General features: G+C 35.8%; 1 protein-coding gene and 1 pseudogene across 1 annotated transcript; both read left to right on the forward strand.

Annotated features, from left to right (window-relative positions):
• Positions 1 to 587: 587 nt before the first annotated feature.
• Positions 588 to 2,935, forward strand: LOC114398822 (annotated as a pseudogene).
• A 4,871-nt stretch (positions 2,936 to 7,806) lies between these two features.
• LOC114399419 (disease resistance protein RGA2-like) lies at positions 7,807 to 11,079 on the forward strand. The gene has a single exon (XM_028361604.1). The coding sequence runs from the start codon at positions 7,906 to 7,908 to the stop codon at positions 10,516 to 10,518; it is 2,613 nt and encodes an 870-aa protein (XP_028217405.1). The 5' UTR covers positions 7,807 to 7,905; the 3' UTR covers positions 10,519 to 11,079.
• Positions 11,080 to 17,794: the final 6,715 nt, after the last annotated feature.

The raw sequence follows: 17,794 nt of genomic DNA on the forward strand, positions 1-17,794 counted from the left end.
CTCACATACCCACCGTTGGAACTTTTGAAATAATGTCTGTGGTGAGAAGAATGTCCTTCACATATAGCTCTTTATTTTTTCTACAAACACCCAAACTTATCCAAATAAAACTATGATTCCAATGTCACACCAGGTTCAGAAAGCATTTTCTCACATCCACACAATCAGAATTTGCGAAATAATGTCTATGATGAAAGAAATTCCCCTCGCACACCACTGAAGAATAGAATTTCAATCCCTTCTCCTTAATTCTAATGCTTGAAAACTGGAGTAGAACAGAGGGAAAAAACTTGAAAAATTAATTATGGTATTATGTATACTAAACATTAAAAAAAATAGACCAGTAAAACAATTTGTTCTCTAAAATATATTGTTATTTTTTTGTTTTAATGCTTATAATTTTTTTTTCAAAACATCCTTGTAAAATTATCTTTTTGGTGACTGCCTTTGTTACATAATTTATTTTAATATATTTTTTTTCGTATTAATCCTTACTATCTTTTTGGCTACGAATACTAGAGTTGACGAGTGACGACTTGTATTTTTCCTTCCGATCTCTGGTGTTGGAATTCCTGATCACACACACCATGGCTGAATTATTTCTCTTCAGCATCGCTGAGTCTCGCATAACAAAGCTTGCTTCTCATGCTTTCCAAGAAGCTTCTCGGGTGGTGGGTTTGAACAACCATCTTCGAGACCTTAAAAAGACTCTCTCATTAGTCAAAGAAGTGCTGTTAGATGCTGAGCAAAAGCAGGAGCATAACCATGAGCTGCAGGAATGGCTGAGGCAGCTCAAAAGTGTCTTCTATGATGCCCAAGATGTGCTCGATGAGTTTGAGTGCCAAACACTGCGAAAGCAAGTGCTCAAAGCTCATGGTACCATCAAAGACGAGGCAAGACACTTCTTCTCAAGTTCTAATCCACTTGTTTTCCGTTCCAAGATGGCTCAACAAATCAAAGATGTCAGCAAGAGGTTAGACAAGGTTCCAGCTGATAGGAATAAGTTTGGTCTCCGAATAATTGATGCTGACACACTTGTTGTTCATAGGAGAGACACTAGTCGCATGACACACTCCCGTGTGAGTGACTCAGATGTGATAGGAAGGGAACATGATAAAGAAAAGATCATAGAGATTTTGATGCAGCAGAATCCCAATGACGATGATAAAAGTCTCTCTGTTATCCCCATTGTGGGGATTGGAGGCTTGGGAAAAACTACGCTGGCAAAGTTTGTGTTTAATGATAAGAGGATAGATGAGTGTTTCTCATTGAAGATGTGGGTGTGTGTTTCTGATGACTTTGACATTAACCATCTCATTATTAAAATCATCAATTCTGCTAATGTTGCTGATGTTCCTCTTCCCCGACAGAATTTAAACATGGTCGATCTGGAACAATTAAAAAATCAATTGAGAAGCAAACTTGCCGGTCAAAAATTCTTACTTGTCTTGGATGACGTATGGAATGATGACCGTGTTAAATGGCTTGAGTTGAGGGATTTAATACAAGAAGGGGTTGCTTCAGGAAGTAAAATTCTAGTGACCACACGTATTGATTCCATTGCTTCCATGATGGGGACTGTTACCTCTCACAAGTTACAAAGCCTTTCTCCGGAAAATTCATTCTCTTTTTGTCAAATGGGCCTTTAAGGAAGGCGAAGAGGAAAAACATCCTCATTTGGTAAATATGGGGAAAGAAATTGTCAAAAAATGCAGAGGGGTTCCATTGGCTGTGAGAACATTGGAGAGTTTACTATTTTTAAAGTCTGACGCAAACGAGTGGAAATATGTGAGAGACAATAAAATTTGGAATTTGCCACAAAATAAAAATGGCATTATACCTGCACTTAAATTAAGTTATGATTTCTTCCCCGGCTATTTGAGGCAATGTTTTGCATTGTTTTCGCTTTACCCAAAGGATTATTCATTTTTTAGTGGTGAGGTAGTTATGCTTTGGGGGGCACTTGGTCTCCTTCCATCACCTGGAAAGAATGAGACACCGGAAGATGTTGTCAAACAGTATCTGGATGAATTACTGTCAAGATCTTTCCTTCAAGATTTTGTCAATTCGGGCATTGTTTGTCAATTTAAAACATGATTTGGTGCATGATCTTGCTGTATTTGTTACAAAAGAGGAGTGCCTACTTATAAATTCCCACATTCAAAATATTCCTGAGAATATTCGGCATCTCTCTTTTGCTGAATACAGTTGTCTTGAAAATTCATTCACCTCAAAATCGGTAGCTGTGAGAACCATGATGTTTCCAAAGGGTGCAGAAGGAGGCAGCGTTGAATCTTTGCTAAATACCTGTGTGTCAAAGTACAAATTATTGCGAGTTTAGGATTTAAGTGATTCGACATGCAAGACTTTGCCACTTTCCATTGGTAAGTTGAAACACTTGAGATATTTCAGCATTGAGAACAATCCCAACATCAAGAGACTCCCCAATTCTCTTTGCAAGCTCCAAAATTTGCAATTCTTGAGTGTTCTGGGATGCAAGGAGCTGGAAGCATTGCCCAAAGGATTCAGAAAATTGATTTGTCTTCGGCATTTGGAGATAACTACAAAGCAACCTGTTTTACCTTGCAGTGAGATGACCAATTTGATCTCGCTTGCACATCTGTCTATTGAATCATGCCATAATATGGAGTCTATCTTTTGGAGGGTGAAGTTCCCTGCTCTTAAATCATTGTATGTTGCTGACTGTGATAGTCTGAAGTCTTTGTCACTGGATGTTACAAATTTTCCTGAATTAGAAACTCTGATTGTTGAAAACTGTGTTAATCTGGACTTGGAACTGTGGAAGGACCACCATGAAGAACAAAACCCCAAGTTGAAGTTAAAATGTGTTGTATTCTGGGGTTTACACATTTTAACTTCAACTTGGGGTTTTGTTCTTCATGGTGGTCCTTCCACAGTTCCAAGTCCAGATTAACACAGTTTTCATCAATCAGAGTTTCTAATTCAGGAAAATTTGTAACATCCAGTGACAAAGACTTCAGACTATCACAGTCAGCAACATACAATGATTTAAGAGCAGGGAACTTCACCCTCCAAAAGATAGACTCCATATTATGGCATGATTCAATAGACAGATGTGCAAGCGAGATCAAATTGGTCATCTCACTGCAAGGTAAAACAGGTTGCTTTGTAGTTATCTCCAAATGCCGAAGACAAATCAATTTTCTGAATCCTTTGGGCAATGCTTCCAGCTCCTTACGTGGACACCTGTAATGCTGAAACTGTAGGACACAGACACGATTATATATATATATATATATATATATATATATATATATATATATATATATATATATATATATATATATATATATATAATTAAATAAAATAAAATTACATACAATTAAATATGAGCGATATGCATAAAAGATCTAAATTGAAAATCAAGATTTATATATTCATCATCATCTCAAAAGAACTTTTCTTATGATAATGAGTTACAAAAAATACTAAGAGACTTCATTATACAATTTGTATGTTTTATTTCTTTACAAAAACAAATTATAAAGCAAGATGATGAATTAGCAACTTCAAGTCTTCAAGAATTCCACAAACTAACAATTATTATTGAAAAAGACACCCTCTAACTCTGGTTCATCTAAAGACAAACTAGCAATTTCAAGAATACCACAATCATCAAGTGATCCAAAATCATCTCCAACTACATCCCACATTTTAGTTTCCTCTTGATGATATTGTGGAGTATTCCTTGAGAGAAGTCGTAGGTTGCTATGAACAAATACTAAATCTTCAGCTCTATGTGGTGTCATCTTGTTTCTCTTTAAAGAATGGATAAATGAATATGTACTCCAATTCCTTTCACAACATGAAGATGAACAAGGTTGCACAAGTAGCTTAAGGGAAACCTTTTGAAGTATTGGAGCATTAACGCCATGAACTAGCCACAAAGCTTTTGGATCCATTTGACCTCTATCATTTAAAGAATCAAGATCATCAAAACCTTCTTTTCCATTCGAGAAGTTGGCAAACTCAATATTTACTTTCCTTCTTACATTCACATCAAGAAAGAACCTCTTGAAGCATTTTAATCTTTCACGAGTGAGTTCCATGTCTTAATGTGGAGGAACTCAATTAGAATCTTCACTTAGCCATTCATGACTATAATATATACAATTAAAAAGAAATATATACATGATTAAAATTTATGTAATTCTAAAAAGTATAAGTAAAAAAGTATAGAGTTAATTACCTAGGATTTAAGGAATGAGCTAAACAATGGAGAGGAGTGCTACTCTTAGTCCAACGGTCAATTAATATGGAGTGCACTACCTCATAAAAGGTTAATCCTTCACTCTCCTCCTTTCTCTCATATTGATATATGACATTCTTCACCATTTCAATCATTGTATCCCACATCTCATATACTAGATGGAGAGATGAAGCTTTCGTATTCGTTCTTCTAAGAACATCATAGATAGGGCTAGTGAAAGAAAGAATATATTCAACCTTATCCCACCATTTATCATTCAACAAAGTATCTTTCACAAATTTAGTATTTGCAACATCATCTTCCTTATAAGAAGACCATTGGTCACTAATGACCATCTCTTGGAGTCCTTTCTTCAATTGCTTGAATCTCTTGAGCATTACAATAATGGAGGCAAATCTGTTGGAGCAATGGATAGCAATTTCAATGAATTGAAAATTGATAGTCTCATAGAGTAACTCATGACAAAGTTTTTCACAAACATTGCATCATCCGCAATTTGGGTGATCCAAGAACATTCTTCATAAGCAACATTGTTTTTTTTTCTGCATTCTTGTCTGCACATATGTTCTTCAAAGCAAGATTTAGTGTATGGACAACACATGGAGTCCAATAGATGGAAGGAAACTCAGTCTCAATTATTAAACCTGCTACTTTACAAACGACTGCATTATCCGTCACTATTTGCACAACATTTGAGTGCCCAACCTCCATAATTACCTCCCTCATATGTTTGGCAATGAAATCCTTGTCTTTGATCTCATTTGAACAATCGATGGCCTTTAAAAACATAGGTCCACTCTCCCTGACAGCCATGAAATTAATAAGAGATCTTCTTTGTGGGTCACTCCATCCATCACTAACAATGCTCACACCCTTCTGGCTCCATGCATTTTTAATTGGTTGTAACAATTTCTTCACATGTCTTCTCTCATTTTGAAGTAATGTTGTTCCTAATTTATTATAACCTAGAGGTTGGTAACCATTGATCTGATTGTTGGCAGCATAAGCAAATGCCTTCCTATAATGAGGATTTCTTGCTAAATTAAAAGGCAACCCCGAAGAGTAAAACATCCTAGCAATTTCATGATCAAGTGTCCCTCTAGCTTGCAAATTAAAGGCATTTTCTACCGATGTCTTTTTGTTTTTTGGATCAACACCAAAGAGTGTTTGTATCCATTTGGTGTTGAGTAGAAACCGGAGGCAATGACACAGATTTTGTTTTTGACTTCTCCACCCTCATTGTAGCCTCATTGTCTATCTTCTTCAAATCTATAAATTTGGCAATTGTTACCTTTTGACAAACTCTAACTTCCTTTCCAGACATCTTCAACAAGTGTGCCCTCACTCTAGTGTAATACCCATTAAAGGTAAAATCATAAATATTGCATTTTATCTCATAATTTCGACCACCACCTACACTTTTTATCTTTGTAACATAGGTCCATAAAGGTTTGGTATCATCATCTTGTTCTTTAGCTTGACTAGGACTAGAAGCACTCATCTCTACAACAATTTAAAAAAATTAAAAATGAATGTAAACAATTTCTAAGTAAAAAACAAACAACAAAAAACAATTTCTAATCAATGTTGTTCTTGTCTTACTGGCCATGTTATAGCTTAATTTTATTCAAAACAGGACTATTCAAAATAATTTTAGTTTTTGTAAATTATATTTGTTTTATTTTTTAAACAATTTAGATACCTTTTTTAGCAAATAATTTTTTTAAGAATAAATAGGAAAATAAAGAAACATTCAAATTCATAGACATGTGTGAAATGTTTATGAACTCAAACATTCAAAATTTGAATTTACAAAAAAGAGTTAAAGGTGATCTATTACAATTTTTCCCTCTGCAACATGTATGTTGTTATTTCTTTAATTACTTAACAAATAATTTTTTTAAGAATAAATAGGAAAATAAAGAAAATTACAAGAAAGGTAATTTTTTAATGACATCTGCAAAAGAATGTTACCACAAGATTTACAATAAAATAAGGAAGAAATTTGCTTTTTATATTTTTTTAACAACACAAAGAAAGAGAAAGAGCCAACTGATAAAATAAAGAAAGAGCTCGCGGATAACAAAGAAAGAAAGAGAAATTTGCTTTTTACAATAAAATAAAAAATAAATGGTGTTGGGGTACATGCAGCCAGCGGATAACACAAAGAAAGACCTCACGGATAACAACACAAAGAAAGAGAAAGAGAGAGAATGTGTAAAAAAGTTAGAGGCATTTGAACAAATGTAGAACCACACTAAACACGGACAAATAAGAGGTCAGGGACCCAAGGCACATCAACCCTTAAAAGGCCAAACTTTTGTTCTTTATGAAGATGTTGCCTAAGATGGCTTGTTGAGTTTAATAAAAATTTGACAAATGTGCAGTTGAATTGAGACGTTTATTATTATGCTTGAATAATAGATTCCATCCAGTGTTTATTCTTAATCTTTTTAATACTTGTGTGGGCAATTTTTCCTTCTTATGTCAACAAAGAACATGGAAAAAGGAAAGTTTGCATTTTTATATCATTCCAAACTTTCTTTTTACTTGGGCAAGAGATTGCTTATATATATAAAAAAAAAAAAAAAAAGCCTAGCACAGCAAGACGTATATATTGAGAAAATAGAAGTGTAAAGAATAAATGATCAACTTGAATTCATCTCAAAGTAATTCCCAATTAGTTCTTGCGAGGAAAATAGTGCAATTGTGCAATTTTGAGGTTGTTGTCATCGTTAACTTGCCTATATATGTGAATGTTGTGTAAGCTAGTTGTGAATGGCACATTAATGAGTACTGTAATTAGTGAACCAATTAATTAAGTGAATCGAATATGAGCAGCAAATAATTCCTTACACATAGGTATAATAATGAATAAAACTAAAATTTGCTGAAAATATAAAACTATACAAAATATGAGTTCAGAAGGCCCAAAAGTTTTATTTGGAAAAGGCTAATTGATATATATATATATATATATATATATATATATATATATATATATATATATATATATATATATATATATATATATATATATATATGTATAATAGAAATAATCAGACAGTAAAAGAGAGGATACAAGGTACCAGGATGCCAATCCCAGAAGAAATACAGGTATGTAGGTGATGCTTTCAAAGCGGAACTAACGGCATTCTCTGTTGATATTGACAACTTTCACGCAAACTGTAAATCGTAAGTTTTGAAAGCTAATTACCATAAGCTAAAATATGATTAAGGTATACCATAAATAAATTAACAAAATTTATTTTGAGTTCTTAACGAAAAAAAGATTATTTTAAATTCCTAATAAAATATATTTTTTTTATTTTTATTGATATTTGATTTTAAATGAATTTTTTTTTACTAAAACCGCAAATTAATGTAATTAAACAATAAAATTTTTCCTTTATTAGAGATTTAATGTAATTCTTTTATTAAAGATCTATAAATAAAACATATTTTCCCTTAATTAAATTCATAAGTTCATATGATCGATGAATTTATTTTTGTCAATTGCATGAGCAGTAAAGGAAATTATTGCTCCTCGGGACAACCTTAACCATTGGCCACAAAAACTAGAGTTGACCAGTGAAGAAGACTTGTATTTTTCCTTCCGACCTCTGGTGTTGGAATTCCTGATAACACAAACCATGGCTGAATTATTTCTCTTCAGCATCGCTGAGTCTCTCATAACAAAGCTTACTTCTCATGCTTTCCAAGAAGCTTCTTGGGTGGTGGGTTTGTACGACCATCTCCGAGACCTTAAAAAGACTCTCTCATTAGTCAAGGCAGTGCTGTTAGATGCTGAGCAAAAGCAGGAGCATAACCATGAGCTGCAGGAATGGCTGAGGCAGCTCAAAAGTGTCTTCTATGATGCCCAAGACGTGATCGATGAATTTGAGTGCCAAACACTGCAAAAGCAAGTTCTCAAAGCTCATGGTACCATCAAAGACGAGGTAAGCCACTTCTTCTCAAGTTCTAATCCACTTGTTTTTCGTTCCAAGATGGCTCAACAAATCAAAGATGTCAGCAAGAGGCTAGACAAGGTTGCAGCTGATAGGCATAAGTTTGGTCTCCGAATAATTGATGTTGACACACGAGTTGTGCATAGGAGAGACATGAGTCGCATGACACACTCCCGTGTGAGTGACTCAGATGTGATAGGAAGGGAACATGACAAAGAAAAGGTCATAAAGCTTTTGATGCAGCAGAATCCCAATGATGACGATAAAAGTCTCTCTGTTATCCCCATTGTGGGGATTGGAGGCTTGGGAAAAACTACACTTGCGAAGTTTGTGTTTAATGATAAGAGAATAAATGAGTGTTTCTCATTGAAGATGTGGGTGTGTGTTTCTGATGATTTTGACATTAACCAACTCATTATTAAAATCATCAATTCTACTAATGATGCTAATGCTCCTCTTTGCCAACAGAATTTAAACATGGTCGATCTGGAGCAATTACAAACTCATTTGAGAAACAAACTTGCCAATAAAAAATTCTTACTTGTCTTGGATGACATATGGAATGATGATCGTGTTAAATGGGTTGAGTTGAGGAATTTAATACAAGGAGGGGTTGCAGGAAGTAAAATTCTAGTGACTACACGTATTGATTCCATTGCTTCCATGATGGGAACTGTTACCTCTCACAAGTTAAAAAGACTTTCTCCGGAGGATTCATTGTCTCTTTTTGTCAAATGGGCATTTAAAGAAGGCGAAGACGAAAAACATCCTCATTTGGTAAATATTGGAAAAGAAATTGTGAACAAATGCAAAGGGGTTCCATTGGCTGTGAGAACATTGGGGAGTTTACTATTTTCAAAATTTGAGGAAAATGAGTGGGAATATGTGAGAGACAATGAAATTTGGAATTTACCACAAAAAAAAGATGACATTTTACCTGCACTTAAATTAAGTTATGATTTCTTGCCTTCCTATTTGAGGCAATGTTTTGCATTATTTTCACTTTACCCAAAGGATTATGAATTTCGTAGTGTTGAGGTAGCTAGGCTTTGGGAGGCACTTGGTGTCCTTGCACCACCAAGAAAGAATGAGACACCGGAAGATGTTGTCAAACAGTACCTGGATGAATTACTGTCAAGATCTTTCCTTCAAGATTTTATTGATGGTGGCACTATTTGTCAATTTAAAATTCATGATTTGGTGCATGATCTTGCGCTGTTTGTTGCAGAAGATGAGTGTCTACTCCTAAACTCCCACATTCAAAATATTCCTGAGAATATTCGGCATCTATCTTCTGCTGAATACAATTTTCTCAGAAATTCATTCACCTCAAAATCGGTAGCATTGAGAACCATAATGTTTCGAGATGGTGCAGAAGGAGCCAACGTTGAAGCTTTGTTAAATACTTGTGTGTTAAAGTCCAAATTTTTGCGAGTTTTGGATTTAAGGGATTCAACATGCAAGACTTTGCCATGTTCCATTGGTAAGTTGAAACACTTGAGATATTTCAGCATTCAGAATAATCGCAACATCAAGAGACTCCCCAATTCTATTTTCAAGCTCCAAAATTTGCAATTGTTCAATGTTTTGGGATGCGAGGAGCTGGAAGCATTGCCCAAAGGATTAAGAAAATTGATTAGTCTTCGGCATTTGGATATAAGTACAAAGCAACCTGTTTTGCCTTATAGTGAGATTACCAACTTGATCTCGCTTGCACATCTGTCTATTGGATCAAGCCATAATATGGAGTCTATCTTCGGAGGGGTGAAGTTCCCTGCTCTTAAAAGATTGAGTGTTTCTGACTGTCATAGTCTGAAGTCTTTGCCACTGGATGTTACGAATTTTCCTGAATTAGAAATTCTGATTGTTGAAGATTGTGTTAATCTGGACTTGGAACTGTGGAAGGACGACCTTGAAGAACAAAGCCCCATGTTGAAGTTAAAATGTGTTGGATTCGGGTGTTTACCACAGCTGGTGGCCTTACCACAATGGCTTCAAGAAACTGCCAACTTCTTACAGACCTTGGGTATTAAAAACTGCAACAATCTTGAAATGCTTCCGGAGTGGCTGTCAACTATGACTAATCTGAAAGTACTTATTATATCAGATTGTCCAAAGCTTATATCTCTCCCGGATAACATCCATCACCTCACCGCACTTGAACATTTGCATATCAGAGGTTGCCTTGAATTATGCAAAAAATGTCAGCCCCATGTCGGTGAGTTTTGGTCCAAAATATCACATATCAAAGACGTCTTCATTGAAGAGCCAGAAAAGCTGGAGGAAGAAGACGAATAAGAATGATTTGTTGACACATATAAGCGTTGAAACTGGATGTGGATCAGGAATGGTCAAACGTGAAAAAAGAGGAGACCATGATGTTTGATTTATTGTGTTGGACATGATTCACGTATTGAAAATCGATTTTCAGTGAAGTTACTCTGGAGCTGGTTCCGCGTCATGGGAGAATCAATACTCAAATTTCAATGTTGGATTTTTCGTTTTTGTCCTTCACTTTGTTCCATTGTCCATCAAGTTAATGCATGCATTTGTGTTTTTTTCCACCGCCTAGTTTATGTTGTGCTTATTATTTTGTTGTTTTTTTTATACTCGTATATTTTACTGTGATCTCCACTGCCTGTTATTTTTATACTGTTATTTGGCTGCGGAACGGCTATATTTGGTGTTTATTGGATTAAGGCATGCTACTGCTGCTATTCGGCATATGGCCGCTACTGCTGCTATTCTGCATATGCTGCTAATTCTGTTTTAATCACTTTTTGTTATTCAGTTAATTCTGTTACAATGATTCTGGTTTAGGAGTTTGGTACTGTTTCTCCTATATATTTGTGTTACAATGATTCTGGTTTAGGAGTTTGGTACTGTTTCTCCTATATATTTGTGTATAGCTGATGATCAGGGAGACAAAGCTTTTGTAAACCTTCTTGCAAATTTATCAATATACTAATTCTAAGTTTTTTCTGAGCATCCTTTTGTTTCTTTCTTCCTTCTTGTTTGTTCATTCCAAGTTATCACAAGGCTGATAACATCAATATGGTATCAAATTAACAACAACCTCTATGATCCTCTTCCTGAATGGGCCTGTGATCTTCTCTTTTGTCTCTTCTCCCATCAGCTTTCCCATTTGGAGTCATGGCAGCACCAGTTAAAGATTTCAGTCAAGATCCCTCCCACCCACTATTTCTACATCATTCGTATGGCCCAGGACTCATCCATACCTCTCATCCTCTCGACCACAAGAACTACACCACATGGAGTCGTGCAATGATGGTAGCTCTTTCGGTGAAGAACAAGGTGGCCTTCATCGATGGATCCCTCCCGATGCCAACCACAGCTGATCCTACATATGCTGCATGGACTCGTGGTAACAATCTTGTCATTTCCTAACTTTACAATTCTGTTTCTAAAGATATCATTAGCAGCATCTTGTTTTCCAACACGGCTAAGGAAATTTGGGAAGATTTGAAAACACAGTTTCCCTAAAAGAATGGCCCAAGAATTTTCCAGTTGAGAAGGCAACTAATGTCATTACAACAAGGAAGTGATGATGTTAGTACTTACTATACAAAATTGAAATCTATTTAGGAAGAACTCTCAGGATACAAACCAACCTTCCAATGCAAATGTGGCGGGTTACAAACTCTACAAGATTACACTGAATCTGAATATGTCATGTCCTTTTTAATGGGCTAAACAAAAGTTTTGCTCAGGTCCGGGGTCAGATTCTCCTCTCTGATCCTCTTCCCTCCATTGGTAATGTCTTTTCTCTTGTTATTCAAGAAGAAGCACAAAGAGAAATTGTTGGAAACCACATACCCTCTCCAAAATCTAATACTATGGCCTTTGTTGTCAACTCTACAACCAAGAACCCTACTAATGGTAAGAGTTGAAATGCTAAGAAAGAGATACCTCGTTGTGCTCATTGCAACCTGCTGGGTCATACCAAAGACAAATGTTACAAACTTGTTGGCTATCCTCCAAATTACTTCAAGAACAAGTCTCAGCAAACTGTAAATCAGGTAACTGATCATGATGAGTCCTCAAGTCATGGTGCCACAAACACTTTGTCCACTGCTCAATGTCAACAGTTGATTAGCTTCTTGACAAAACAATTGAACACAGAGAACAATGTTGATACTCTTGCCATAAACATTTCAGGTATCTGCATGAACACTAGCTGTGATTTCAATGAGTCTTGCCATTATTGGATTCTTGACTCAGGAGCAACCTCACATATATGTTGCTCAAAAGAACATTTTAATTCCTTTAAATCTTTACATGATTCTTATGTTTTATTACCTAATTCCACCAAGGTAAAGGTTGAAGGGATAGGAAGCATAAAACTGAATGATGACATCTTCCTGCACAATGTGTTATTCATTCCAACCTTTAGATTTAACTTGTTGTCCCTTGTGTCTTTGATACATGACAATTCTTTCCAATTTACTATGCAACCTAACAGCTTTATTCTTCAGGACCTCAAGACATTGAGGAGGATTGGCATCGCTGGCAACATCAAGGATTACTTCTTTTCGATTTCCCTAAGTCTTCCTTTCATGATACTAGTATACAACTTGTAATGTTGTTACCTATGAAACTTGGCACCACAGATTGAGCCACATACCTATACCTGTGTACAAACTGATTTGTAATAAAGTTCCTTTATCCTCTATTGATTCCAAATTTCACTGAGAAGTTTGCCCTATTGTCAAACAAAATAGATTAGCTTTCACTAACCAAAACAACTTTAGTGCTGAATTGTTTGATTTAATACATGCTGATATTTGGGGACCTTTTAGGGAAGCTACCTTTGATGGATTCAAATATTTTTTTAACTTTAGTATATGATAAAAGTAGGTTCACCTGGATTTACCTTCTTAAAACTAAATTTGATTGCTTCTCCATTGTACCACAATTTTTCTCATATGTGGAAAACCTATTTCAAACCACCATCAAGAGGTTCAGATCTGACGATGCAAAAGAACTTACCTTTTCAGATTTCTTTTCAAAGAAAGGTGTCCTACACCAATTTTCCTATGTGGAACGCCCACAACAAAACAGTGTTATAGAAAGGAAACACCTCCATATTTTAAATCTTACTTATGCCTTGTTGTTTCAATCTTATTTACCATTAAAATTTTGGGGTGAATATGTTAAAATTGTAGTTTTCTTGATGAATAGGACCCCTAGCCCCATTCTGAAAACCAAGTCACCATTTGAGATTTTATATGCTAAACTTCCTAACTATGCTGATTTCAGGACCTTTGGAACATTATGTTATGCCTCCACTCTAATATCAAGCAGACACAAATTCTCACCTAGAGCTGTTGCAGCTGTGTTCCTTGGTTACCCTCAAGGATATAAAGGCTACAAGCTTCTCAACCTGTCTACTAAGCAAATCTTCATATCCAGAGATGTCAAATTCTTTGAGAATATATTCCCTTTCAAAAATCAGCAGTCCAACAACAATGACAGAGAGTTGCTTGACCCCTATGTCACCCCTAATCTCATAACCTCCACTAACTCAGATGAAACAGATATCTCATCCATCACAGACACACCACTACATACTCCTCAACCTGCTCAGTTAGATCCTGCTACCACCATACAACTTGATATTCCTATTCAAGAACCCCTACGGAGGTCTACCAAAGTTTCAAACACTCCAAAATATCTCACTGATTTCCACTGCTACAATATAACCAGCACAAACAAAGTCACCTACCCTATACAGCATCACTTAGATTACTCAAAACTTTCTGATTCACATAAACACTACATCTGCCAAATCTCATAAAACCATGAGCTACAAAGCCATTGTCCCATTGCCTCAAGGGAAGAAACCTATCAGTTGCAAATGGATTTTTAAGCTGAAACTGAATTCGGATGGGATAGTAGCAAGACATAAAGCTCGGTTAGTTGCCAAAGGTTTTACACAGTAATATGGGTTAGATTTTCAATAAACCTTTTCACCTGTGGCAAAAATAACTACCTTAAGGTTGCTGATATCTCTGGCAGCATCAAATGGTTGGAATCTAGCTCAGCTAGACATCAACAATACCTTCCTCAATGGGACTCTTTCAGAAGAGATATTCATGAATATTCCACAAGGCTATCAATATAGTGTCACCAAGGGACCCAATCCACCATTAGTTTGCAAGATGAATAGATCTATATATGGACTGAAGCAAGTTTCAAGATCTTGGTTCAATACTTTCAGCAATGCTTTACTCAGAAGTGGATTCAAACAATCTAAGCATGATTACTAATTGTTCACTAAAGGAGAAGGAGATAATTTCATAGCAATTTTGGTTTATGTTGATGACATTATCCTGGCTAGCCCAAGTCAAGCCATGATATCCAGAACCAAGACCATTTTAAAAGAGCACTTCAAACTCAAAGATCTGGGAGACCTAAAATTTTTCCTAGGCCTAGAGCTATCTCGGTCAAAGGAAGGCATTTTCATGTGTCAGAAACATTACACATTGTCTATCCTCGAAGATTGTGGAATGCTTGCCTGCAAACCTTCTTCGATTCCTATGGAAGCACATAACAAATTGACAGCTAACTCAGGAACAAAGCTTGCTGATCCAGGATCTTACAGACGACTAGTTGGCAGGCTTTTGTACTTAACTATATCTAGGCCAGATATGTGTTACTGTGTGCACAAGTTAAGTCAATTTATCTCCAACCCCTATACAAACCACATGCATGCTGCTAACATGTTACTTCGGTACCTTAAACACACTATTGATCAAGGTATTATGTTTAGAGTCAACTCAGACACAAAGTTACATGCTTATATGGATGCAGATTGGGGATCATGTCTTGAAAGTAGAAGATCCACCACTGGCTTCTGTGTTTTCTTAGGGAATTCCTTGGTTTCTTGGAAAGCCAAAAGACAAAACACAGTTAGTAGGTCCTCAACAGAAGCAGAATACATGTCCTTGACTTCTGTTTCTAGTGAAGTTACATGGATTCAAAATTTACTCACTGATTTCAATGTCAGAATTCCCTTTGCTGCTGTCTATTGTGATAACCAAGCAACAATTCATATTGTTTCCAACCCCACTTTTCATGAGAGGACAAAACACTTAGAGATTGATCTACATTTTGTCATGAAAAAGGTTTCTCAAGGAATTTTGAAGCTCATGCATGTCAGAAAGCATCACCAACTTGCAGATATTTTTACCAAAGCTTTACCCCGAAATATCTTTCTTAGTATCATTGTCAAGCTGGGTATTGATAACATCTTCCTCTCATCTTGAAGAGGGGGGGGGGGGGTATTGGATGAAGGCCTGCTACTGCTGCTATTCTGCATATGCCCTGCATATGCTGCTAATTCTATTTTAATCACTTTTTGTTATTCAGTTAATTCTATTACAATGATTCTGTTTTAGTAATTTGGTACTATTTCTCCTATATATTTGTGTATAGCTGATGATCAGGGAGACGTAGCTTTTGTAAACCTTCTTGCAAATTTATCAATTAGTGTTGTTGGTTCATAATATCAGTGTTATTATATTGCTTGGTTAGGACTAAAGTGTTCTTTCTTGGTTCATAATGTGTGTTCTTTACCCGTACAGCAAAAACAGTGGTTAATAAAATAAAAACAAAATAATTTGGTAACTAAGTAGCTAACCCTGTAATCACCGAGGCAATACACACTGCCATTTTGGTAAATTATAATGCAAAACACATCCACAAACAATTAATATCCATTTTGATAATTTTACCTTTAAAATTAATTTTGATAGTTACTTTTCAAATATCATTAAATTGTGTATTTTTTCCCTCCTCTCCTTTCTCCCCGAGCCCTTCTCTTGCAATTCCTACCACCACAGCCATTATTTCCTATAATTATTAGGCTTTGTGTTATCTTCATTTTTCTTTCTATCACAAGGCCTATTATATTTTTAGTAGTTTTTTCATTCCCTTTTTCCTTATCAACGCAGTCTCTCCTACATCAGTAATCACACTTAGACATAGAGTTTCAGGTATTACCTTCACCTTCATTAGGGCCTGTTTTGTCTGCTTTTCTTTCCTAGTAATCGAGCCCTTGTCCAACTGACATCCTTCCAGCACCTACAACACTTCTAAAACACTGGCAGAGTTACTTTTCCTTTTTCTGATATTCTCAGGTTTTTCCCTTTCCCTTTAACCGAATTTGAGTCCTCCTAGTGTTTTCCAATAACCTCCTTCCAAAGCTCCCAATCTTTACCTCATTCCTCATTCTAGTTACCATGTTTGCTCTCATGGGAGAAGCATTCATCCATGTCCCCTAGGGTAAATCATCTAGATCAATTTCATTTGTATCTTCTTCCTTACGGTCACTCCTTCATCAAATGATCCAAGCATTTACACAAGAAACAAAGACTTCCTAATCTCTCCTATTTGAACAAAATCTTCTTTATCATCTTTTCTCCTAGTTTTAGAGTAATTCCCCTCTTTAGTGGTCGAGTTATATCCACTTTTATTCCCATTCTGAAAGATTTTCCCATAACACTTTCATTGCACTTATCCCATTTGATAAAATTTCCCATTGATTTGTCAATTCGCTCTGTCATCTCCTTTGTTTTGAAACCCGCCAGAAGATCATAACCCCTAATCTAAAATGGACAATGATTAAGATCGACCTCCGCTGGATTTTCTTCTATATTCATTGAATTGAGAACCACCAATCTGCTTCTATCAATGCACCATGACCCTCCTTCTTCAACCTGTGCTCGATGCTTTTCATTTTCATTGATTTCTACACCCCCACGCACCTTCCAAATTTGCACTATTGTTGCCATGAAAGCCTTGTTGTTGAAAGATCCATGAGTTAGAATCTTCCCTGCCAGCCATGCCTAATTTCTTTCACTTCCTTCCATCTCACCACTCTCCGTCCGAGCTTCAATCTATACCTTCTCCTCTCTCGTAAACTCCACTTTGCGCCATTGTTCCACATTCTACCCTATCTCTCACTGAGTCTCATAACTAACCATCGCTCAATGCAAGTAAATCCATGAATCAAGACCAAGAAACAAAATCTTGGAAGAAAACCCTTATGATACTGACACTTGCAGGAAACTAGCTTAGTAACATGAAGGGACTCATTCATCATGCAAGATGAAGGGACTTCTTGATATACTTGGTTTTTGCATACAGAGAAAATTCATGTTATCAAATGGTGCAGAAGGAGCCAACGTTGAAGCTTTGCTAAATATGTTTGTGAGAATATTCGGCATCTTGTTGTTTTAGCATTTTATAAGGTTATTCTGTTATTATATTGGTTGGTTATGACTAAAGTGTTATTTCGTGGTTCATAATAAGTTGGTTCTTTGCCAGTACAGCAAAAACAGTGGTTAATAAAATGAAGACCAAATAATTTGGTAACTAACTAGCTAACCCTGTAATCACCACGGCACTTGGGATATTGACACTTCATTTTGGTAAATTATAATGCAAAAGACATCCACAAACCATTAATATTCATTTTGGCAATTTTACGTTTAAAATTAATTTGGATAGTTACTTTTCAAATATCATTAAATGTGAAAATTATTTTTTT

The sequence above is a fragment of the Glycine soja genome, chromosome 19 (genome assembly GCF_004193775.1).
Source record: "Glycine soja cultivar W05 chromosome 19, ASM419377v2, whole genome shotgun sequence".
NCBI classification, from domain to species: Eukaryota; Viridiplantae; Streptophyta; class Magnoliopsida; order Fabales; family Fabaceae; genus Glycine; species Glycine soja.